Here is a 24,490-nt window from a genome sequence, read left to right on the forward strand (position 1 = left end):
GGCCGTGGTCCTAAATTTTGTCTCCAGAGATGCATGTACCAGTCGAGATCCCTATGCTCTGTCTGGGCCGAGAGGGCCCTCTGCTCTTGCTTTCATTTTCACTTCCTCTCCATCATCAACTCAATGGCCAGGGCATGTTCGTTAATGGCTACAATTGCATTGGGTTACCTTGTTTCTCGCTGACACGACCCTAGTCTCTCACCAAACCCACCTCCCTCCGATATGCTTTGACGTTTACAATTGCAGTTCCATCAATAGACTGAGGAGAGACCCGGATCCAGATCGCATGACAGAATGAATAGGTGCGTACCACATCTGTTTCTACAGGTCCACATTGCCTAGGTACGTGGGGGTGGGGCAGCCGCTCCTGCTGTGAGTGGTGCTTTGAAGCTGTGTTCCTGGGGAAAGAGCCCCCTCAGCGCAATTTCCTTGGTGTTGCACCTGCCTCACTTATCAACAACCCTTTTGCTTTTGGCCAGCCTATCCCAGAAATTTCAACACCCTCCTAAATTCTTTTCGTTTCGCATATTGGCCATCAATTCAGAACATCGCAAGCTTTTCAGGAGGCTACAAGAGCAACATGGCGCCGAAGGAGAGGGCTCGGGCATCAAAGAGTGAAGGGAGCAAATCTTCCCGACATCGTCGTAAGAACTCCCCTGTTTTGCGACACGAAGGCTGAAAAAACTGACGATTAGCTAGCATCTGCTCAGGCCGACTCAACTTACCGAACTCGCCACATCGACGATGGATGCCAAAGCCAGGATCGACTGATAGAGGAGCCTCGCCGACGACGTATCAGATCGAGTCGCGCTTCTGGCCGTTTGAAGCCTTCCTATCAACGTGACCCAAGCCACTCCGCTACTCACACAGCTTTACCCCGTCACTTTTCGGCCTATATTGACGGCTCTGATGAAGACACGGGTATCTCCTCTGTATTTTCGAACTCCTCGGCAACACGCAACCGAAGCCGTTTTCAACTGACCCCGGAGTCTCAATTCGTCGTTCATCTGGATGAGGCATCCCAAACTTACTCTGAGGTGGCATGGAGGGACTCTGAGATGAACATTGAAAGCGCTACCCACGTCAGAGCCTCTGCCAGTCGATCACGCCACGACAAGCACCAGTCATCCGTCATTCTTGAGGAAACCAGAGATGATAAGAGTAATCAAAACAACAAGCCTCGCGACTGGGCGTCCGGAATACCCGTTCATCTTGACGACAACACCGATGGTTATTACTGCTGTGGCTGCGGTATCCGCCGATCAGACGAGCACCACTGGGCGCGCAAGTTCACCGCTGGAGACCCAGCCTGGCGTAACTTTTGCAGACCATGCCACGCAAAGCACCTCGATAGTGGCGATGACAGAACTATGAAGGCGTATGGTAACTTTTGCTTCGGTTGTGGATTTGCACGATCTTCTCACTTCAACAAAGCGCATCCCATCAAGCGGGGTCAGAAACAAGTCAAGAACTTTTGCGCCCATTGCATGAAACGAGTCTCCAGAAAAGCATGCATACCAACCGAGACTCTACTTGGCAGCGTGAGTCCTTGCTGCCTTCCCGCCAGAAGTTCCACCTACAGCTAACACGGTCTAGTCTTCTGACGAGAGTGATTCTGAATCGAGTGTTCTGCACCTGGATGAAGCCTATCCCATCAGACGGATCCCTGCCAAGGACGCTCCTCATCCCGCTCTTCGTCAAAATGAGGCAATGAAGATGAACTCCGACGCCTCCAACTGTGCCGAAGAAACGGATAGTACTTCGGCTGGTCGTTCTCCGTCCAATTCCGTCGGAGAACGACTTCGTACTCGCCGCTCTGCCAGGGCCAGCGATTCCACGCCTTTGAAGGACGAACAACTTGGTTCCGAGTGCTTGACCATCAACAGGCACGAGGACAACTCTGAGGATACTCCGCCAATGAGCATGAAATACCGAGCTCCTGATGTTACTGATGGCCCTATGCAACTCTCCCATCAGGCGACCAACGACGATAATGTTTCTCATCTATGCAGCATGATTCGGACTCACAACTCCCCAACAGCCAAGCGATCAAGCGATGCACCGGCGACCCCCAAGGCGCCTACCACGGCAAGAAATGGTGGCTTTGACTTCGACTCTTCACTGCTGACTTCGAATTCAAACTCGCCTTCGAAGCGAGCGACGTTCAACGAGTGTGTCGAGGTTCGCACGTCGCCGACATACTGGCAACGGGAACATTGTGAAGGCGATGGCCACTATGCTCACTTCCGACACGAGCATTACCACGAGGAGCTCCGCGAGGGACAGAAGGCGATTCCACTCAAGGACCCTCTGAAAGACCCCGACGGTCACAGCGCAAGACAGATTCGCATGCCCCGTTTCAGTGTCGACGAGGAAAGCTTTAACTCTTGGAGCGTTCCTGGCGCTGGCTTGAATGCTTTTACAGCTTCGGGTTCCGGGTCTAGCTCTTTCCCAGACACTTCGGGATGCAATCAGTCCTGCTCCAGCACCGCGTACGTTCCGGAAGGAGATAATTCAGCTGATGATTCGGTATTCTGTAACGGTGCTCGTGGCTCCAGTAAGGCGCGATCGAACCCGTGCAATCGACCGTATCAGTCACGCAGTGGCAACGATTCTTCCTGCGGCCAAGGCAAGGAGAACCAGCCCTGTCCCGCAAGCCCCGTTGCTCCAGAGAGACAGTATACGTCTTTTGGCTCTCCCGATGGCCGTCGAAGTTCTGAGAAGAACCGTTGGACCAACCGGTACCCGCAACACGACGCCTCACGTAGCGAACAGCGCGACGGTCCATGTGCCAGCCATGCTGATTCCTCATGGGGTCCTGAAGATTCTAACTCGTACCATGCCTCTCAGTCAGCCCATTCAGATGGATACCCCGGCATGTACAGCGACTCATTTCGAGACTATCAGGCTTACAAGTACACCACCTTCATCGATGAAGTTTTCCCCAAGGATCAAAGAGTTTCCTCGGGCGATCAAAACTTCTATCAGAGCAGTTTTGACCATCAGTATACTCAACCACACCACCAACAAACTTCGTCCGAGCAATGGAATTACAACGATACGAGAGACCTCAATATCCAGGGGGGCTTCAACGAGCCCCGACCTCGATCTTTTCACAGCTTTCCTGGCCATTCGGCGGGTGAAGAATCGAACTCTGAGTATCACATTTCGAACGATACCGACGTCCCTCTGGAGTTTTCGAACACGTCCAACGACCCAATCCAAAAGCCCATGCCCAAACTTCCTTTCGTTGGCTTTGCCATGGAGATTCCGGACGACATGTCCGACAGTGACGTCCACAACTTGCTCATCCCTGGCTGCGATGACTACGTTCCCTGGCACGGGATGAGCTCGACTTGATTCACAGCAGCCCTTTGCCAGAACCAACTCTTACTACCTTTTACATTATTATGTCTGAACCTTTCCGCTCAGAAACCATACCGGCTTTCTCGTCTCTCAGTTGAACGACGTCATAGCGCCATGACTGTGCAACGGCGGACCAATTTTGTTGAGCTACACGATTCTGCCCACGACTGAATATTTGCAGAACTTTGAGACGGATTACCACAACTCTTGTTTTGTATGACTAGATCTTTTACGTTTTTTTTTGTCTTACCGGTTATCTTACCCTTTTCCTTGATTACACAATGCCCTCCTTACCACTTGTCCTCCGTCCTTACACCATTCATCATCCAGCCGTAATTGCACTCGCTACCTTTCTCCCCCTCAACAGTCTTTCCGCAATAGAACATGAGGCGTTGCCTCGCTATTCGTCTGCGACCTCTGCACCCCATCAACGCCTACGCATGTCTTATACACCTCTGGTAGCCCTCACCAATACTGGAGTGATTCCTCAGTGTCCAGAGAGCGACCTAGTATCCCTATGACTGGGCTATTTGGGAACTCGACTCTTTGGCAATTATTGGCTTCCAACTTGAAGGAAAGCTGCTCTACATGGATTGGAACACAGGGGACTTTTGGGACAGGCCAGATTTGGGGAGCTGTTGCCGAGATCGAGATACTCTGGTTACTTGCCACCTTTGGAGAGGGCTCTAAGGAGGACTCTTCCACATATCTGGACGGTCCTTTCTGTGGATGGAGGCTTTCCGAGTCCGCCTGGAGATTGATTGAGCCTCTTTGCTCTCGAAACGCAAAAGAATAAGAAGCACGAGAGATGTCACAGAAACGAACGATCGCCTGTACTTAGCTAGTAAACCCGCCGAGAACACAAAAATAAAGACTACTCTAGACCACTATCGTTCTTTTTTTTTGTTGATCGACAGCAGCTGGAGGCGAAGAACAAACCTCATCCATGGCATCATTGACCGGAAAAGTCGAAAGGAGACACTACAGCACCGAAGCGACAATTTTTCATGGACCTGATATTAATGATTTGTTGTGTTTATTCTATTTTGTCACTTTTTCTCTTTTCTTTCGTAGGCCTCGGTTCTATCCCATCAACAGCGCTGTTCTCAACGACAATAGCCAGACATGACTGACTATAGAGACCGCCGTGCTTGGCCATGGGGATGGCGCTCAAGTGTTATAAAAACAACGCTGTTTCGTGCCCTACGCAACCTGCATCTCATACCGCGCCTTGGATAAAAACAAAGCACCCTTTTCCAATACAATATGCAACCATTTACCCATCCTTGTCTTCGTTACCTTCGAGGAGCTCCAAGTGGCAGCCAAACTTGAAACAGGGAGGGCTATTGTCATTTGTTGGCCGAGTAGCCAGCCCCCCCTCCACCCTAATCCTTTCATTATGCCCTCGTCCTGAGCTATGTGACCAGTCGCTCGCTCAGTTGTGAGGGCTGCTAGACCGAATCTCCTGCAGTGGCGACGGGGCATTCAGACCCGGCGTCTGGCCCCGGAGAACGGTAGTCGCGGGCGCGCTAGCCGGCGAGCCCCCCCTCCTAGACGCCGTTCTCAGCGCTACGAACCTCAGCGCCTCGAGCCGCTTCTCCTCAAAAACACGGCTGCGCTCACGCTCCCTTTCGATGTTTTGCTTGCGCTCGGCCAACTCCTTGTCGACTTCGTTGTACCTCCGTTCCTGTTCGGCCGCCATCCTCAGCTTTCTCTCGTATCTGCCGCAAATCTCGTCCATTTTGCGCGCCGCCGATGAAGAGACGAGCTTGGGTGGGGCATCTGGGTGGCGGCGCTTTGCGGAATCGCCGTAAAAGCAGCGGAAAACGACCTTTGTCTGGCTTGTCGTGTCGGTAGCGGTGCCCCATACAACGACCTCGTCGCCGTCGTACACTTGGACCCAGTTCTTTGATGGGCTTGTGGGGTTCTTGCAGTCATGTGAAAGAAGTTCGGCACCATTGAGCAAGATTCCATTCGTTGCTTTTGTCGATAGGTAAAAGGCGAATCCTTCGCCGTCCGGATACTTGTCCCATGGATGCTTGTTCAGATCCTTGGAGGGATCGTAGCCGTCCTTCCACAGCAGGATCTTCAGAGCATATTTGGGTATTTTGATCTCTGTCTTGGGCTCATAAATGGCTGTGTTGGAAGGTCCTCGGCCCCATGACATCAGCGAGATCCTCACGGGAATGCAGATCCCAGAGACCACGGAATCAGGGGCTGACTCCAGTACAGCAATAGCCCGTTTCGGCCCGTCATCGCGAATGGGCACAACAATCTTTTGGGTTTCTGGCGGTAGAGTGTCGGGAAGCGAATCTTCTTCGGGCGGAGGAGCCGTGGAGGGAATGTCCCACTCCGTGCCCTCCAGCACTTTCCTGTCATCTCGCTTCAGCAGCGCCCGGTTTGTCTCATCGGCGGTTGGTTGGCTCTGGGTGTGCATGGCGGGCACGCCGTTGTTCGGTGGGAAGTACTTGAAAGCTAGCTCCCACAGGGGGGATTTTGCTGGACCAAACTCCTCTCCCCGGCTTCGTGCTGCCTTTTTGAACATCTCGTACTGTAGCTGTGTCATCTCGGGGTAGCGGAGGTGCCATGTGCTGAGGTCCTTCCCCCAGAAGTGCATCTTGTTGAAGGGCCCATCGATTTGGCGTCCTGATTCCAGCCTTTTGATCTGTGGAACAGAGGCAACGAGCTTGTACTCCTCCATTTCCTCTTCTGCCAAGGCATCGAGGTTGCCCTCTGACTTGAGGCGTTTGAAAATGGGCTTCTCCCTCGGCCGCGGCTCGAACTCATCGCTCGTATCGACCGATGCTGGTTTCCGTTTGCTAGCGTTGTAGAATGTCCCGTTGGCTTGGGATGTGGCCGCGGACTTCATCTGCAGATCGCTGCCAAAATCGGTTGCACCCAGACTTTGAGAAGCGACATTTTCGACCAGACTACGCAGCTGATCCGCTGACTGGCCGTTAACGGCTGAGACGGAAAGTCGAGCACCGCCGCTGCTCCCTGACTTTCTACCGATGATTGTTGAAGCGTCTTCCGACTCGTAGCTGTCCCCAATCTCTATCCCAGTGCTTTCATGGCCTAAAACGCCCGAATCGGCCACGGGGAGGTTGAGCCGTTCTGCCGCGATTGCGCCCCTGCTGCCCACAGCAGAGATATTGACCTCTCCAAAGAGCCTTGGACCAGCAACACCATGCCCAGACGGCCCGATAGTCCCATTCTCTATTTCTGAATCTTCCTCGATGAAGTCGTTGACGATGTCATCCGCACTTTCATCGAACGGTAGCTCTGTGTCGGCGAGATGCCGCGACTGTCCCTCCTCCAGACTAAGCTGAGATGCGTTTACTTGCAACGCTTCGTCTTCGTCAGTAATTTCGTCGAATGACTGATCACCGCTTTGCGAAGGCTTCAGTCTGTGAACGCCTAGCCAGGGATGCGCCTGAAGTTCCCTAACCGTTGCGCGACATTCCGGCCGTTTCTCCAGCATATCGCAAAGGAAGTCGATGCCCTGCGGCGAGATCCCCTGTTGCTCCAGCGGGAGCGTATCAAGAGGCTTCGTCATGATGGTGTGGAGTAACTCAGAATAGCTGACACCATTCTTAACGGGGTATGGCGGATTACCGGTGAGCGCATAGAAAAGCACACCACCGAGAGACCAGACATCAACGGCGTGGTCATATCTTTGTCCAACTGCTGCCCGCTTTGCCCTATTCCGCGGGTTTCGATAGCCGTTGTCATCGTATTCAGCGTACTCGGAGTACACTTCTGGGGCGCAGTACAGTAAGGTGCCGCAAAACGTTCTGAGGAACGTCTGCTCATTGTCGACCATTTTGGAGAGGCCGAAGTCCGTCAACTTGACATCAAAAGGATTGAGTGAGGAGATAAGGATGTTGTCAGGTTTGACGTCTCGATGCGTTATGTGGTTTTCGTGCAGATGAGCCAAGGCACTAAGCAACTGAGCCGCCATTTGCTTGACCGACACCTCTTGCAAGGGTCCACGGCTATTGATAAGCTTGCCGAGATCGCCGCCGCCGACAAACTCCATGATGATGATGAAGAGCCGGTTGTCCCAGTCGAAATGCTCAATATATCGGACGATGTTGGGCTTTGCCGGGTCAGCGGTTAGAATATAGAAACGAAACGTGGGCACCGTGGCGAGCTTACATGTTGAACCCTTTGCATGATCCTCATCTCGTTTTCCACCTTTTGATCTAGGACACCGTTCTTGATGAACCGCCGCTTCTCCAGCTCCTTGGCGGCGTACGGGACCCCGTCAAACTTAGATGTGACCTTGTAAACAACCGCAAAGGCGCCCTTGCCAATCTGGCCGACGCGGTTGTACTTCCCAGAACCATCCCAGTCCCTCGGGAACCGGTCAACGTTATCCTGTGTGGTCCCGGATGGTAGCGCTATTCGCCGCGTGGTGGCGGTTGGCGGTCTCCTAGGGGCAGCAAACAAATCGACCTGGCAGGTTTAGTTTCTAGCGCTCAGCAACGCAGAAAGGGTGTAACTCACATGGCCACCCGGACCCGGCACCACCGTCTCGTTGTGGTTCACACGCAGAGTCTCAAGCTTGGCAAAGTACTGCTGTAGCTTTGCTGTGTATGCCATTTCGTATTCGCCCACGCGCTTTGGTATACGAACTAAGAATTCCAAGTCGTGCTGCTCATTGTGCATCAAGACTTTGACCTTGGAGCCATGACTGAGCACCCTCTTCGTGTCGCACTTGTCGTTTGCGTTCTTGGGCTTTGCGCGCAACAGGGTCCCTTCGACAAAGGTACCGTTGGTCGACTGATCCTCCAGCATTACGACGCCATACTCATTGACATAGATACGGAAGTGAATGTTGCTGAGGCGCTTCATGGGGTCGTTGGCGAAGCAAATGTCGCACCGCGAGACGTTACGGCCGAACATGAAGCCATGGAGCGGGTCTTTGGTCTTAGCAGACAGGCGTAGTATGATGGCGTGCTCGATGTTGGGCGGCGTCAGCTGGAACTGGTCGGCCCTGTCCTCCTGCTCATAGTCTGGCTCCACGGCGTCTGCCTCTTCCCTACCGACGACATGTTGCGAGTGTTCGCGGGCTATTCGGTGGACTTCGCGACGGGCGAATTCGGAGTGGGGGTAGAGGATGCAGATGATGTCGGATATATCTTCGTCAGAGAAGCCAGAGTTTTGTTTGCCTACACGGCGCGGATCGAGGACGTTTTGGGTAGCTAAGGCACAAAGATTAGTCTCTGGGTTGTTGTGCCTTGGGCTCGTGCAACCGACTCCGAGATGAGACGGACGAGCATACCTTGGGTGGGCTGCGACCCATCGCCCTCCATTGGGACAGCCGAAGGAGCAGAAAAGCTCGCAAAGCTCGTTTAGGCTACCGTCTTGGATCTTGGGCCGGTAACAAACGGCCGGCGTAAGGAAGGGAGCTGTTCAAGATGCGCGTGTCCAGAATAGGGAGTTTCGCGGCTGGATTAAGAAAAGCTGGCAATTCATTTATTGGATGTTGGCTAAAGTAATGGCGTCGGCGTCGTTCTCGAGCGAATCTTGTAAACTGGGGGTGAGATGGTATCGCTATTCGGGGTTTTCTTATACCCCCCCTTTTTTCTTCTTCTTCTGTTCTTTTCTTCCCGTTGCTCTTTGCGGCACAGGGTTGTTTTGGGGACGCCTCGTTCCACGATTCTCGATATTCGATGTGTGCGTGTGAGGGCTATGGTGTATGGTTGCGCCGTAGTTCGCCAGTAGCTCAATTTTTGGAGGAGGCCAAAGTGCTTCGGCTTCGGCACTGAGTTGGATCGGCAAATTCGCTGCGCATTTGGGAGAGGTGGAGGGGTTGGTTGTATGTATGAACGTAAGTATGTATGTATGTATGCGAGTCGATCACCCCCGGTCACCCAGCAACGTCTCTCTTCTTTATAAATCAAGGATGCAAGGACGTCATGCAGACAAATGATGCGGATGGGAGGTGAGGCGGGTGGGGTAGGGGTACACTGAGCAATGGGAACAATCAGGCGGGGACCGAAAAAAGACCGCGATCGAGGCGCGCGTGCGCGCGCGTGTGTGTATGATTGTGTGTGTGTGTGTGTGTGTGTGTGTGTGTGTGTGTGAGTGAGTGTGCGTGTTTGTGTGTGGTTGCTCGATGCCGTTGCGCGTTAAGAAAACCACCACTGGAAGTCATATGATGTAGACCTTCTGGACGCAAGGAGTGGGCGTGGACTCGACCTCGAGAACGAATGTCTCTGGTTTTTGGGAATGCGACGAAAGCACTGGCCCTCAAGGGTTCTTGAGAAACGGGCGGGTCGTCCTTTCTTCCAGTACCTAGCCACGAGGCAGCCTCCCCGGGGGAAGTACCTTTTGGGCTCGGGCACCTGCAGCCGCTGTCAGCCAGTCGGCGCTGTGGTTGATCCCAGTCCCGCACACCAAAAAACACGGCCGGAAGATGCGCCTAACAGGACTAAGACGCGCCGCGCCGCCTGAGGGACGTGGCGGCGATAGGACGCCGCGATAGGACGCGATGACGGCGAGGTCAATAGGCAGTCAGGTCCATTATCCCTCCCTCCCCGCGTTGGCTTATGAAGCGAAGTCCTGTTATGTTCGCCAAGTCCTGCCAGCCTCTCGGTGGCGACAAGTCGAACGATCGATCGCCTGTGCCTGCCTGGAGAAAAGTGCTGGGACCGCTAGCTCCGCCTTGACCATCTTTGCTGCCTTTAATCAGCTGGATTGGGTTGCTGCCGGTGGCGGCGGCGGTGTCGACCTCCAAATCCCCAGCCAAAAGAATAAAATAAAATAAAAAATCCCTCGACGACATCCATGCGTTGCCAACACTGACGAGCTGGACATGTCATTTCGAGGCAGTCGTTTGGCGTGAGTCCTAAATCATTACCGAGCACGTCTGCCTAGGTATTCGAACGTAGGTGAGAACCTGCCTTGCCGATCAAAAGCCCTAGTTGGCAGGCGGCAGGCTGAATATGCCCTTCGGAAGGTGTGAACACACATGGGAACAAGACAAGGAGGTGTAGAAGCAGGCGGATACATCACATCAGCCACGCTTGCTTTGTTGGACCACGCTAGTTTGTCATATCCGTTCGGCCGTCTCGATATCCATCAATGCTATTTCCTCAAGACTCTACACAATGCAACAAAAGAAGACCCGGATGCCTTTCCACTTTGGGAGCCAACATCTCAACCACATTTCCTGCGAGTGTGGTTCCCCTTGAACGCCTATCATGAGGGTTATTCCGTTTGTAAACATACACTTGATCTCGACTGCCGGGCGTGCGGCCCTCTTGGTGTATAGTGTAGTCTTTCAATGCCGTTCCCAATGTTTTTCTTCTCTCCATGATCTCTCTCTTACTCCTTTCCCACACTCGTCAGACAAACTAGAACGCCTGTCCTTGTCCCTGTCCCTGCCCCTGTCCATGGTACTGCGCTGGGTAGTTTTGGCCTCGTCCGCCTTGTTGAGACCCCGGGGAATAGGGGCCCTGCGGCATAAACCGAGGGTCCATCATCTGGGGCCCGGGCGACTGACGACCCTGCCGCATCGCCATCGGGTTGGCATAGCCGCCTCCCTGGCTGTAACCGCCAGTTTGACCGTAGTTGCTCGTTGGCCCATAGCTACTTCCTTGACCGTAACCAAAGTTCGGCGCGGGTCCGGCACCGTAGCCGCTCGGCTGCCCTCGAGGGGGTCCCATCTGGCCGCGAGACATGTTGCTCTGAGCATACATACCCTGAGGGGACATGGGTTGCTGGTGATGCTGGTACTGGTACTGCTGCTGGTGCTGTTGTTGAGCGTACATTTGTTGTTGTTGTTGTTGTTGTTGCTGCTGCTGGTAGGCCTGCTGTTGCTGCTGTCGTTGAATCTGCTGTTGGTAGACCAAGGCCTGCTGTTGTTGTTGCCGCTGGTTGATGGCTTGCTGCACTGCTTGCGTGTTCATGCCCTGCTTGGCCTGCTGTCTCTCGCGCTCGCGGGCGTGTATCGCACCTACCAGGCCCGCCCCCGGTTGGCTCTGTTGGCCGTTTCGGTTGCCGGCCACAGTGATGAGGGGCGAGCCTGTCATGCGTGCCACGTGCTCTTGCTCGCGAGCCGAAAGGTGCGACGAAACCTCGCCACTGCTGGCAGTGTCGAGAATCGTATTGGCACCACGAGAGCTGGGACGCTGCAGAAGGTCTGCCGAAATACTTCGGGAGTGGCGAGCGAGCATCTCTGAAGAGCCTCTTCGGTTCATGGAAGGAGTAGGAGTCATCGATCGCATCGTCAGAATGTTGCCCGAAGGCGTCCGGCCGTGGGCATACATAGAAGTGGTGGCCTGGGCGGCACGCTGCTGCACAAACTGCTCTGGGCTGATGCCCTGACCGGTTGACACGGCGGCGGCGCCGGGTTGCCAGGCAACCTTTCTGACCGTATCCTCAGAATCCTGTCGGCTGTGTCCTTGATCGTGCGGGGGAGACATAGCCTCGGCCGGAGAAAAGGGTCGCTGCGGGCCCGGCATGCCACTCTGGTAGTTCAAGGGCGTCGGTGTCTTGTTCCTGGCGGGTTGACTAGCAGCGTAGTTGACCGTGGGACCAAAGTTGATGTCAGGAATGTTCATGTCTGAGTGGGGTGATTCTGCGCCACCCACAGTCTTTAAAACACCAGCTCTGGGCCGTTCGAAAGACTTCTGGGAACGCTGCGTCTCACTCGACTTGCGGCTGGCGTAGTCTGGGCTGGCAGTCGACGATGCGTCGTCGTAGTAGCTGGCGTCGCTTCTTTGTGTCTGCACTCTGTGAATCTGTTGCTCGGGCAATGGCGTACGCTGTCGGGGATCGCGGGGTTGAACCTGCTGGAAACCCGCTTGGTCGATGATGCTGTTACCCCAGCTACCGCCACTGGATGTTGATAGGGGCGTATCCTGAGGGCTCCTCAGGCTGTCCGAGCGAGCTGGAAGTGGTTTGCGTTGAAACGCAGAGTTTGTGTCGATGCCGGGGAGCGGAATACCGCGGCCCTGTACGCGAGGGTCTCTGGACTGATTCGAAGGAGGCGGCGGCGGCGGGCCCATGACTTGGGCGTTGACGCCGCGGCTCCGCATCTCTGGAGTAGGTACTCGGCCCAATCCGCCGATAGGGGGCGTCCTAGCTCCCTCTGGCCGGGAAAAGTTGCTGAAGGAAGGCTGAGGGCGAATCTGTTGCTGAGGAAACTGAGGATGCTGGCCCTCGACAGGACTCCTCATCTGTTGGGGACCTCTCCAATCATCAATTAGGGGAGGGCCGTTCGCATCTTGGTGATCACGGGCTTCGGGATGGGGAGGCAGAGGGCCCTGGGGATGAGGGCTTGGGGGCCCGAACGACTGCTGGGCAAGGGGCGATCGGGAACGCTTCTGGTTCATGGGCGGAATAGGGGGCGGCAGACCACCGGAGGGGGGAGGGGTTGGGTTAGGGGTCAGAGCTTCACGAGACAGAGTTTCGTTAGCAGTGCCTCCTACAGGATTGGCTTGAGGATGTACCAATGGGTTTGGTGGTGCAGTCGCCTCTCCACTTCTACGCTCTGATGAGGCATCAGAAGGGCTGTCGGGAGGGATCACAAATCCTCCAGATTTTGTCAACTGGGTCAGGGTCGTGTTGGACAAGCGAGTGGTGGCCCTGCGCAGATCTGGGGAATGGTAAGGTTTGCCAGCAGGCTTCGAGTTAGGACCGTGATTGAAAGCAGGCGGCGCAGCAACCGGCTCTGGTGAGTCCATGTTCCGCACACTTCCCTCAATCTCACGCACTGGGGTGCTGCGCGCAGTGTCCTCCTCTGAGCTCTGGGTTCCTGAGCGAAGAACACCCCTGACTGGGGTAGGGCCACGTGCAGGTGAGCTGTTGTATGAGGTGTTGTGGGAGCTGTCGTAGCCACCGTCTTGGGTACGCTGCTGCGGCGGTGTATGGCCTAGCAGGTGAGGGTCTGAAGAATTGCGAGCATGGTGTGCCTTGTTAATGCCTGCCAGCAGAGGGGGAGGCGCACGTGAAGTTGTGACGGGAGCCGTCTCTGAGCGGTTAGGCGTGCCCAGAGACATGGATCGAGACGAACGGTTGGAAACAGCATCGTCAGCAAAGCCCACTCTGGGCTTGACCGGAACAGGGCTTGAGGTGCCGTTGCCGAAGCTGAGACGGTTGCTCTTCTTGCTTCCACTTCTTTGACGAGCGCCTTGGCTCTCATCGACGGCATTCATCCGCTTACCGGTGAGCTCTTTGAGCTTCTTCCGCCACTCACGCTCCGACCAGGACGAGCTCCCTTCTTCCAAGATCAGTCCGGCAACGTCGAGAATCTCGAGGTACCCGTATCTTCGATGCTTGGGCATGGCAAACATGAGAGACCTCGGGTCCAGAACACTGGCGACGAGCCTGCCGGGGCGGCCGTAGAGGCCGAAGGTATCCCACGTGGGGAAGAGGAAGCGCAGTAGCATCTCGAAACCGCTCACGGCGGGGTGGGTTTCGGGCATGATAAACACGAAGCCCTCTGTCGAAGAGGGCGGCTCGGAGTGAATGGTGATGTTGCCCTCGACCTTCAGTAGGGTGGACGCATCGATCAGCGATTTGGTCTGCGGGTAGATAGCGTACGACGAGTAGGCATCGGTAATCGTGGCAATAGGGCGGGCCTTCTTCTGTTTCTTGCCGTCCTTCTTGGTATCGTAGAATCTGATGTCTCCCTTGAGGGTAGGCGTGGAGCGGTCGTAGGGCGACTTCTTGCGCATCTCCTTCTGTGCCTTTGCGTACTCCTTTTCGTCAGGCGGAGATATGACGCACCAACAGCGTCTCCAGGGAACTCCAGCGCCAAAGCGCACGCGCACCCACTCCTCCGTCTTGAACTTTGATCTATCCATGATCAAGTTGATGTTGTTGAGAGACTTGCCCTTGCCGGCGATCAAGGCACCCGTGTAGGCCTCCTGCAGCGTCGAATGCTCGTACATGGAGAGTCTGATGCCGGCGGTCCATTGTATCAGCGAGTGGTGAGAGTTGAAATGCAGCAGGTAGCGATTTCTACCGGCAGTTGAGATGCTCAGGATGTTCTGCAGTGGCTGCTCATCGTTGGATCGTGTCGGTAGGGATTCGATCTGTTCGCCAAGGGAGGATTAAAATTAGCACTCGATCCAACCCCCCGCAGTTGCCCTCGCCATCTGCCGGCAGTCGGGTCTCGGCACAACAATCGCATGTCGTCGACATACCATTTTGATGGACGCGTCCGTCAAGTTGATGAATTTTGGAAGGATCTCGCCGTCCTCGCCAGCGGCGTCTAATTCGGCGGCATCCCATAGCGACAGAACGGTGCCGACAAGCTGGGCGAAGCATTCAGTCCATGTGCGGTCTGCATTGGGTTTTCCCTCTGTGACGATTGATCAGGTCAGAACTCGGTCCAAGTGTTGGTTGCGCTGCGCGCGCGCAGCTGTCACCTGCAGCCGCGAAGTCTAATATTTTTTCTTCTTCCTGTTTCTGGGGGTTTTTTATTTTAGATTTGGGTAATCAAGGACTCACGGGTATTTTGGTCGTCCAACTTTAGGAAGTAGCCCTCCTGATACAGCTTGTTCGCATGGCTATTGAGGAAGGTGAAGATGGGCTGGAGCTCGGGAATGGTATCCTCGTTGATATCCATAAGGGGCGGCTGGTATGGCATTACCATCGAAAGTGGGCGGGAGGAGCTGCGTTGTCGGCCGGTGACGGATCTGGGGCTATTTACGGGCGAGCTGTTGGCAGTTCCGTTGGCTGGCGATGACGCATATTCGGAGTGTGGACGTGCCGGCGAAGTAGGGGTTGCGGGGCGCTGGCCAAAACTGGAGGGAGGCTCTGGGAAGGGTTCCGTTTTCTGGTGCGCTGGCGGTGGTGGTTGCGACTTGAGGTTGTACGGAGGAAAAGGTGTGGTCGAGTCGTGGGGGGGTGACGAATTTGGAGTTGGTTGATTCTTGCCGGCGTCCCTGGGTGTGCCAGAAAATTGGGACATGAAGGAGAGGACTATTCCCACCGAAGACGCAGATTTGGTCAGCATAATGCGCGCCCGTCTAGCAGCAATGATACTGCTGGCGGATAAATAGTATTATTGCCTGACGCCCAAGTAATTGGCCAGGACCACACGACGGGGATGCGAGAAAGTGACCGAGGGGAGGGAATTGGGGGGGAGGGCCCCGGCGCCGGAGGAGGTGATGGGAGGGGCGGGCTAGGAAGGGATGGAGGCTTGGGCGGGACGAGGACGAGGATAAGAGCTGGGTTTAGTGGAAAGCCAGCTGAGCTGACTAGGAAGGGGAGGTAGCAAGGAAATAAATAAATAAAAGGGCCTCGCATGTGTATTTGATGTTGGCGCATGGAATTAACAATACCGGCACACCATGCGCAACTCGATGAAGGGGGAGAAGGAATATTGGGTTGCTGCTGCGTAGACGCCATAGGTAGGATTGGAACGCACGCAAACATGCGCCGGCGCGAAAAAGCCTCCTACGCACAACAACCTGCTGCAAGACAAGGCAATGCAAAGGAAAGCAAGGCAAGGGAAGGGACGCACGGGGGGGAGGGGGAATGTGGGAGAGCAGGCGAGTACGAACCTCTATTACGACCCATCTTGCCGGCAGTGGTGGTTTCTTTGCCAAGCCAGCAACCATGCAATCAAATTACTGAGAGACACTCGACTTGCGCCGTGCACAAGATGGTCTTGGATGAGCAGGACAAGCCGGCTGACGCGGGAGGACTACGAGGACCCCGATGATTCGAGGGTTCGAGGAATGGGCAGAGATGGGGGTCCAATATGCGCTTGACTGGGGGTAATCGAGGTTTCGGAATCGAAAGTGTCTTGTCCGCAGGCAGTGAACGTGGGGTTTCTGGAGCTTCGAATTAAATTATTGTATGGTGATGGTGGATGTAGAATGGCAGGGACTGCGTTGGGTGACTCGACGGGAGGTAATCTCCAACTACAAGGTGAGCGAGCCGCTGGGAGAAAACAGGTCGTTGGCTTGGTTGTCGTATTCGAGCGCGCGTTCGGGTCGGGTGGATTAGTGTAGTGGAACGAATGGAGGGCGCGACCGAGGACGGAACGAGAGGAATTAGAAGTCGGGCATGGGGTGGATCTTAAGTCTGTCTCTCTCTTCTACAGTCGTATGAAACAACTTCGTCTGCGGATGTGTTGTGTGGAAGAAGGGGAGAGGGCTGCGTAGTCGTTCACTTTGACGTAGTGTGAAGTTGGCGTGACGAAAGGGTTGGAAAAGAAACAGAACGGAGCAGAGGGGCAGGGCAGGTAAGTCAAGGAGTTTCCAAAGATGATGTATGGAATCCGAATGTTAGCGAGGACGTGTCAAATAAAAAATAAAACAAAAAAGGACGAGGCGTACGGGAGGCGTATTATGCAACAAGAATTCGCAACACCGCCTACCTACTTACTTACCTACGGGTCGCCTGTCTCCTTTGCAGCAGGAAAGTAGCAGTTGCTAGAGTGTGGTCCCAGGATCAGAAGCCAGTCCCAAAAAGATTGGCTTGCACGACGAGGTATTAAACGTGTACAGAGTGTCCTGCAGTGAAATGGGTGTGTGGGAGTGACATGCAAAAAGTGACCTCTGACCACTGCCCATTACCCACCGACAGCGACAGCGCCAGCGCCAACCAGGACCGGGCCTCGTCCCTAGCCGGCCAATCTAGGTGACTGAGGAACAGAACAAGGCCTCCCCGGGAACGAGAGCAGACGACGTAATGGCTTTATGCGGAGGACGGACGGAGGCTTGCTCTCATCCATCCAACGCACGGCTTTAGCGGTCGGTCGGGCTAACCTAGGCGGGCGTGGTGACGACGACGACGACGACGATGACAGCAGCAACAAAAACAACAACAACAACAACAACAACAGCAGCAGCAGCAACAACAATAACATCATCGATGATGGTGACCTCTGCCTAGGAGTGCTTGGCTTCTCCGGCGTTGGCGGTGACCTGGTCTTGCCCGAGCAGGCGCGGCGCCACGATACGATTGTCCTACTTAGCGAACTCTGGGACGGACGGTATGGGAGGGTGGAGTTGAAGCTGTGTAAAGTATCTTTTTGTTTATTGAAATTGTTTCTCTTCTCAACCTCCCGGGCTATGTATCCGGCTTTGCTTTTCGACCCCGACAATTTTTTCGCTTCTCCCCCGGCTTTCTGCCTCAAGTTGACATTATACAGAAAGCAAATGCATCAATTTTGACCGCAAGGGAAAAGCCATGGATAAAATGCTATTGATTTCCCTTCTATCGAAAAGTAGGATAAGCTGGAAAGCGAGAAAGAGGTACTTGCAAATACCTTGTGGGCCACAACTCGATCGATGGCTTGCGGAAGAGCCGGACGAAAGATGCAGCATGTCAGGGTTCCTAAGCCCGCCTTTTTGGCCGAAAAAGCTCTCCGGACTCCGCGACAGTACCCCCCAAACCCTTGGCCGCCAAGACCAACGAGATTCCGGACGCTGCGGCCTTGGTATTTCTTCGCTGCTGGATGTGCTCTTCTTTCTTGCAACTTGTTCCCTCTGGTTGGACAGCTTTCCTCGGCTTGCTCCTCGAACTCTGTCAGAGAGGCCTCGCGGCTGCCCCATTGGTGGTGATGGCAGCCGAGTGAGCCAGTACTGACAGGGCAGGGCGCGTGTAAGACGGACGGGGCGGGGAGCCTCGAGCCGCCCAAATGACTAGTGCTTTTCGTACACGAACAGCAGCAATCACTGCAAACACCACGCTGTAGGCGGCAGAAAACCACCTCGCCCAGGGGGGGTAAGAAGGGGCAGGGGTGCTGGGTGGACGGACGCGCAACGCCTGCCACATACCTAGTGTAAAGTCCAGAAGACTAAAGCGATCGGGTGGATGAGGCAATCGCTGCCTGAGACCGACCGGAGGATTGCAGATAGATGGATGGAGACCTTCAGAAAATGCGAGGTCGGAGACGCGGGCTATGGCTCTGGCGTCCCCAGTGTCCACGAAGGATAAACATCTACCTACCTACTTAGGTACCTATCTATTCGTACTAGTCAGGTAGGGTAAGGCGCACTAGAGGCGGGACTAAGGGGACTTGACAGCGCAGTCACCCGCGTATTCGTGATTCGTGAAGAGGGCGTAAGGGGCGCCGGGGAGCGTCGAGTGGGTGACCACCTGGGCAAATGCAACATTGCAGATATCCGGGTCAACGTACCCAGACGTCACGACATGTCGATGTCAATGTCGATGTTGATGAGTTGTTGTGTTTGGCATCCTGGTGATTCTTTCTGCCCCACTTGATTTATCAACGCCGTCTTGTGTCTTACTTCCTGCCCGGAATGCACACCAGCAGTTGTCCTTTACTGTCTCTGTCTCTGTTGGTAGCTTTCAGCAGCCGCTCGTTTCTGAACACTGATCAGTGATAAGACGGACGAGGCTCTTCAGTGCGGGAGATGCGCTTCGTATCCACACTCCCCCCCCCCTCGTGCCCTGGGTGGCCATAGATCGTGGCCACCGTGTGGCTGATCAAGGTACACCTGACGCCTTTGTCCAGAACGTGGAGGGGGTGACGGCTTGAGAGCTAGGGGGGAGGCTGGGGAAACAGTCTTGGAGGCAGAAAAACGAGGCGGGACGAATTGCAAACTCAAGAAAGGTTTCCCTCGTGCTTGGCTTTTATTTTGTTTATCCAACTTGTTGCCGCCAGACCATCCTTTTCTTGAGTGTTCAGAATACTAAACCACTTCCCCGCCAAGAGGGGTTTCCCAGCTTGTGTCCTGCCCGGGATGCTTGACAGTCCGTTCTGTGCTAGTGTTGACTCCATGCATCTCCGTATGTGGGATGCTCGGGAGGCAGAAAGATGGACATGCCCTACTGCTGCTGCTGTTGTTAACCGCACTTGTCATTGATTCCGGGTGGCTGTGCCACAGACAGAAGGAGACTTGAACTGGTGAAAGTTCAACAGCAACGCAACCTGCCCTTTCGGGAGCATCGCAAGAAACATGCGGTGTCTTGTGAACGGGGTCTCGGGTTTTAGTTTTGCGAGTCGGCCGGGTCGACTTGCCTGCCGATATGGCTACCCATCGGCCCTCGCCGACACCCAGCACCCGCTTCGGTATCGGTCTACACTCTATCGCCCCTATTAGCCGTGAGGAGTCCAGATCATGATCCTTAGACAATGGACCAAATATACCCTCAACGGCACAGTATGTCCTGACATGCCTCGCGCGGCTGCCATCCGAGGACGCTCCCTTCCAGATTCTATGGTGACCATCTGATGTATTGCAATGCACGGGCTACGTGCGGCGCATGACCAGCTCCCACGCCCCCTATTGCAGCTTTGCGCTCCAAGGCAACGTGGCTGCAATTCTTGAACTCGGACCAGCGAAGGAAATCGGTTGCCGACTTGGCTTCTGGGCTGTTTGCCAGCTGTTCCCTAAAAACTTGGGAATCCATGGTCCGGTGAACCTCAAAGGGGGTGGGTCCCACATGGACCTTGTCCGCCATCGTGACACGTCCTTCATCTTGTAGCGAAGTCGTGAATCCGCTAGTCGCTGCCAGCCCTTGAACGCGTACTAGTCCCTGGGTGCAGCAGTGGCATGACTTGCGATTTGTTCCAGACCCGGACGTGGTGCCCGTCTGCCTCATCGAGGGTACTGGCGGCGCTAAACGTCGACAGGGTCTCCCGGGCTGATTAGCACTCGAGAAAGCTGGGGCATGTGTGGATGGAGGCCACAGATCGAAGAGGGGCCGTCAACGCCGGTCACCTAGTCTCCATATTAGAGCTCCATTCACTCGCTTGGACAGCTGCTGCCGACGCCGTCGACACTGCCTCTCGGCATCTTACAGTCCAGCCTGGTCTGAGGATATCTGCTGTAAGAAATGTGTCCAATTTGAAACCGTCTGGTCGGGCCATTGCTTCTGTCACTAGCAAACCCTTTTGAATAAATCGTCGGGGTGCTCTGCTGCTCTGTGCATTGCACACCGCAAGGTTTACATCGGACGAAGAGGTTGAACGTGCATATTAAGCCAGTGCCGTCACCGCTCTCGGGCTCCGCTCGCGTGGTTTGCTGCCGCCATACCCCACAGGAGTTTGGTCACTACCGGAAATGCGCACAGGAAGAAGAAATTGATTCAAAGGGTCCATGATGGGGGCTTATACCTGCATGCATCAATACTACCTGACCCGTCGTGTACTTCACACAGGGGTCGTCACACCCTGAACGCCGGAACGGCTACTTCCACTGAGGGGGGCTGGGTCCGTCCTCGATACTGAGTAAGCGTCCAGTGTCGAGTTTGTTGTCAGGGGCTCCTAATGCTGGAAAGATTGGCCCTTCTCACTTGCGTCTAACGACGACCAGTTGTCGTTTGTGGGAATGATCTAGAAAGCTCAGGACTTACTGGATCCTCCTCGAAGGCGTTTTCCGGCCGGTCTCCCCGTCTTCGAGAAAACTGGCATATTGACCTTCACCCAATCACGTTGGAAACCGAGGGGTTAGACGAAGGAACGCAGTAATACGAAGGCCCCAACCTCCCGCCTTGTGTTGTACCTATTTGTTCGTGCTTCGGTGTAGATTTGAACAATGCAATGTCTGGGACTTTGTGGTGCATTTCGAACGACGCATGTTTTCGCGCATTGCGAAACTTTGAGTTGTCAACTGGCGTAGAGGGGAAACTAGCTGAGCCAAGGGTTAATGTGTATGCCTACTTTCGAACCCTCACATTTCAATACAGGTGAAAATATCCTTTAGTGGCCTTCACCTACATAGCAAATCGGATTGTTCAGCAATGAGCTGCGGGGGCAACTGCACTGACGTTAGGCATTTACCACCGCCAGAGGTGAGCTTTAGCCTGGCGCCATGTGAGACACTAAGCCAGCTGGGCTGACGGGACGGTTCGCTGGCGGGTATAGTAGCTCGTCACAAAGAAGCTCGTCATCTGGGTGTAAAGAAGAATGGCACTATGGGAGATAGATAGTCTGCGGTCGAGTTTCACATTCGCTAGAGCGAACGACCGATAACCGCATAATCCTAAAGTTGGTTGACGATTCGACACTGAGTATCGGCCATCCTACGTCATGCCTAGTGTACAGGGACTCTGGGCAGACCCCTGCTGAGCTGAGAGACCTGCACCAGTACCTGTATGTCGGCACAACTGGGGGGTGTCTTGAGTTTAATTCAGACACGTCGGATGGCAGGCCTGGCTTCTTTGCAATTTGGCTGATGGTGTGCAAGCGCAGACCATTGCAGAGGCTATCCGAGACCGGATGGTAAAGACATTCTAAATTTGACGCCTTGTGTTTCCCGTCGTCGACGTGTGTTAGAATAAGATCAGCGCACATCAAGAGGCTCTGAAAGCCATGTCAGCTCGTATTCATTCGTAACACCCACCTCCGTCTTCAGCTTGGAGGCGTCATCAACACGAGAACTGCTATCGACCATAGTTGTCTAATTCAGCGACAGGACATCTACCAGCTGCCTGGCGAATAGATGTATTGCCGTAGATGATGCAAAATGTACCAGAAGAAGATGGAGCAGAAAAAGAAGACGGAGAAGGCGATATGTTTATCTTAGCCACGTTACAGCCGCAAACGCTGCAAGCAGGCAGACAGCGCAGATGTCCATCTAGAATTTGGATCAGTCGCGAAGCGTGTGTCCAAGTTCTGGTTCAAAAGAGCCTCGACAATGTGATCCTCTATGTACAGACACCCGATGTGTAGTGGTGAAGAGTTGCAAAGTTGCAGGATCCGTCAATGTCGGTCATGCTTGCTACTATCCGAAATGAAAAACAAGCTCTGCGTCAGGTTGCAGCGATTGCCACTTGTTGGCCCCATCAGTAACCCGCTATGTGGCAAGAGTTTTCGGTCAGAATTTTCATCCAGCGCGTTGATTGTTTGTTGTTTGCTCTACATCTTGTAACGGTCAAAGGGTGATGCCAGTGAGGACTTTTTTCTCCAAGTCGCGGTCAGGCAAGCAGCAGGGGAAACCAGGCCAAAGCCTCGTCGCAAAGAAACAGGACGTTTTTGAGGCGTGAGAAGGAAATGTTGGGGTTCTGGAGTAAGTAATTATGTAAGAAGTTTGTAAAATAGCTTACCTAAGATATGGCCTTCGTCTAGCTACACCTAGGTAAGGTAGCAAGCGGGTGGCAAAAAAGCCGGACTCCTATAAATGGTATGTGATAGAAAATACCTTTGTTGACTGCAGATAGTTGGAGAGGGGAAAGTACCGCTTATCATCGTTGGCCCCATAACACCTGACTTGATCATATATTTTTCTAAATAGTCCGGCTGTTTTTGTCACCCGCCTGGGTAGGTAGGCTAGGTACCTAGGTGGGTAGTGAGTTTGGCCCAAGGGAAAAAGAAATAGCAAAAAGGTACGTACCGACTTACGAAGCCAGCCTTCTGGAGCTCCCCGTCCACGGCCCAGTTGCAACTCTGCAGCCCAACGCCATTGCGTCGTCCAAACACGCTTGCACGTGTACCCCCAATTTAACCCCCGGCTCGGAGAGCCCCCAACCAACACATCGAAACCCCCCGGCCATGCCCATGCCCAGCATCCTGTGGCAGGCACTCTTTTCAGCGCCAAAGAAAAAGGCTCCTGGCCCAACCATCTCGTCTCGTTGCGATCCAGCATCGCAAAAGGCGCCTGATCCGCCTCATAGTGGGAATGAGGAGGCTACCTGGGCCCTTGTTGGCGACATCACCGTTCACAGCGCGGCCTGCGAAAGTGTCTCGAGGCCCGTCATGGCCGCCGCAACTCCCATCTAATACCGCCTCTCTGTCGACCACTACGGCACCACGAACGGAGTCTTCCGACGGGAAACCACGAGCGCAACCCTTTCGGTTTGAGACAGGAGTCTCGCTCTTTGCCAAACGGGCCCCGCGACCTTTTCCGCCGCCGTTCCTCTCCCCTCCGTCGGGTTCCTTCTCCGATCCGCTCAGCACTCATCACCGAAGCCGCGATCGCCGCGCCAGAGTTAACGGAGAAATCATCCTGGGACAGACAAATGGGGATGATGCGGTGTTTGCTAGCGACAACTTCATCTGCGCCAACGACGGTGTCGGCGCTTGGTCGACACGTCCCCGGGGACATGCTGGGTAGGCACATTGCTATACCTCCTTTCGCTGTACGAAACTGACCAAATCAGTCTCTGGTCGCGCTTGATTCTTCACTTCTGGGCCACGGCTGTGCAACAGGATGCCGCTACTCCTCGTTCGCAGGAAATCTACAGACCCGATCCGGTAGCCTACCTCCAAAGGGCATACGAGCAAACTCTGAAAGCGACATCGGACCCCGACTGGCAAGGCACAACAACGGCAAGTGGAGCCCAGCTGCACTACAAAACCGTCGATGGAAGCGGAGAGGTTCCTCAGGTCTATGTGACCAACCTAGGCGACTGTCAAGTCATGATTCTGCGGCCTAAGCATGACAAGGTTGTCTACAAAACCAAGGAGCAGTGGCATTGGTTCGATTGTCCACGCCAGCTCGGCACCAACAGTCCCGACACGCCGGAGAAAAACGCAGTCGTTGATGTGGTGGAGCTTCAGGTTGGGGATGTAGTCTTGGCCATGTCAGACGGAGTCATCGACAATCTATGGGAGCATGAGATCGTCAGCAGTATCCAGGCCAGTATACAACGCTGGGAGAACGGAGAAGGAGGAGCAGATAGATCCGAAGGAGATCGGAAGGGGGGCGCAAACGGGGGCATGAAGCTCGCCGCCGAGGAACTGGTGGCTGCTGCAAAGAAGATTGCAACCGATCCTTTTGCGGAAAGCCCTTTCATGGAGCATGCTATAGAGGAGGGTCTGGCTAGTGAGGGGGGTATGTTGTGTCGGCCCCATCATTCTTCAGGAAGCTATGGACTAACAACAATTAGGCAAGCTCGACGATATTAGCGTTGTTGCCGCTCTCGTGAGGAAGCAGGACACATGAGATTGGTACGGTACTAAGGGAAAGGGTCATCGGAAATTTAAATAGATTTATGGGACGGGCTTCGGGAGGGCAAGGATACAACATTTTGGCATTTGCCCTGTCCAAGTTTGACAGTGGCAACTTTGGGCGACATATGGCGTTCTGCGGGCCGTCGGCTTCGGTCAAGATCTCAGGAAAGTGAAGGGCACATTTATAAAATCATGCTTAATCAGGTACATATCTAATTCTTGTCTACCCTCGAAGTGTTGATGCACCTCAGCGGACACGACAAGTGACGTTGCGAGCCTTGTGCCTTC

At 54.4% G+C, this 24,490-nt stretch overlaps 4 protein-coding genes across 4 annotated transcripts; 2 read left to right on the forward strand and 2 right to left on the reverse strand.

The window, feature by feature from the left end:
* Window positions 1-1,710: 1,710 nt before the first annotated feature.
* On the forward strand, window positions 1,711-3,360 carry CDEST_09943 (uncharacterized protein; the record flags this gene model as incomplete). The annotated part of the gene is made up of 1 exon (XM_062926101.1): window positions 1,711-3,360. One exon carries the CDS (start codon window positions 1,711-1,713, stop codon window positions 3,358-3,360), a length of 1,650 nt encoding a protein of 549 aa, XP_062782152.1.
* A 1,040-nt stretch (window positions 3,361-4,400) lies between these two features.
* CDEST_09944 (Putative serine/threonine-protein kinase Atg1) lies at window positions 4,401-9,631 on the reverse strand. The gene is made up of 4 exons (XM_062926102.1): window positions 8,654-9,631; window positions 7,876-8,573; window positions 7,525-7,824; window positions 4,401-7,465 (listed from the first exon to the last, which is right to left on the reverse strand). Exons 1-4 carry the CDS (start codon window positions 8,682-8,684, stop codon window positions 4,802-4,804), a joined length of 3,693 nt encoding a protein of 1,230 aa, XP_062782153.1. The 5' UTR covers window positions 8,685-9,631; the 3' UTR covers window positions 4,401-4,801.
* Window positions 9,632-10,394: 763 nt separating this feature from the next.
* On the reverse strand, window positions 10,395-16,856 carry CDEST_09945 (Putative pleckstrin domain, PH-like domain superfamily). The gene is made up of 3 exons (XM_062926103.1): window positions 14,836-16,856; window positions 14,529-14,686; window positions 10,395-14,417 (listed from the first exon to the last, which is right to left on the reverse strand). The coding sequence occupies exons 1-3, from the start codon at window positions 15,341-15,343 to the stop codon at window positions 10,731-10,733; spliced, it is 4,353 nt and encodes a 1,450-aa protein (XP_062782154.1). The 5' UTR covers window positions 15,344-16,856; the 3' UTR covers window positions 10,395-10,730.
* Window positions 16,857-22,781: 5,925 nt separating this feature from the next.
* Window positions 22,782-24,404, forward strand: CDEST_09946 (Putative PPM-type phosphatase-like domain, protein phosphatase PTC7). The gene is made up of 3 exons (XM_062926104.1): window positions 22,782-23,359; window positions 23,410-24,083; window positions 24,139-24,404. Exons 1-3 carry the CDS (start codon window positions 22,929-22,931, stop codon window positions 24,192-24,194), a joined length of 1,161 nt encoding a protein of 386 aa, XP_062782155.1. The 5' UTR covers window positions 22,782-22,928; the 3' UTR covers window positions 24,195-24,404.
* Window positions 24,405-24,490: the final 86 nt, after the last annotated feature.

This window comes from Colletotrichum destructivum, chromosome 6, assembly GCF_034447905.1.
Source record: "Colletotrichum destructivum chromosome 6, complete sequence".
In the NCBI taxonomy this organism is placed as follows: Eukaryota; Fungi; Ascomycota; class Sordariomycetes; order Glomerellales; family Glomerellaceae; genus Colletotrichum; species Colletotrichum destructivum.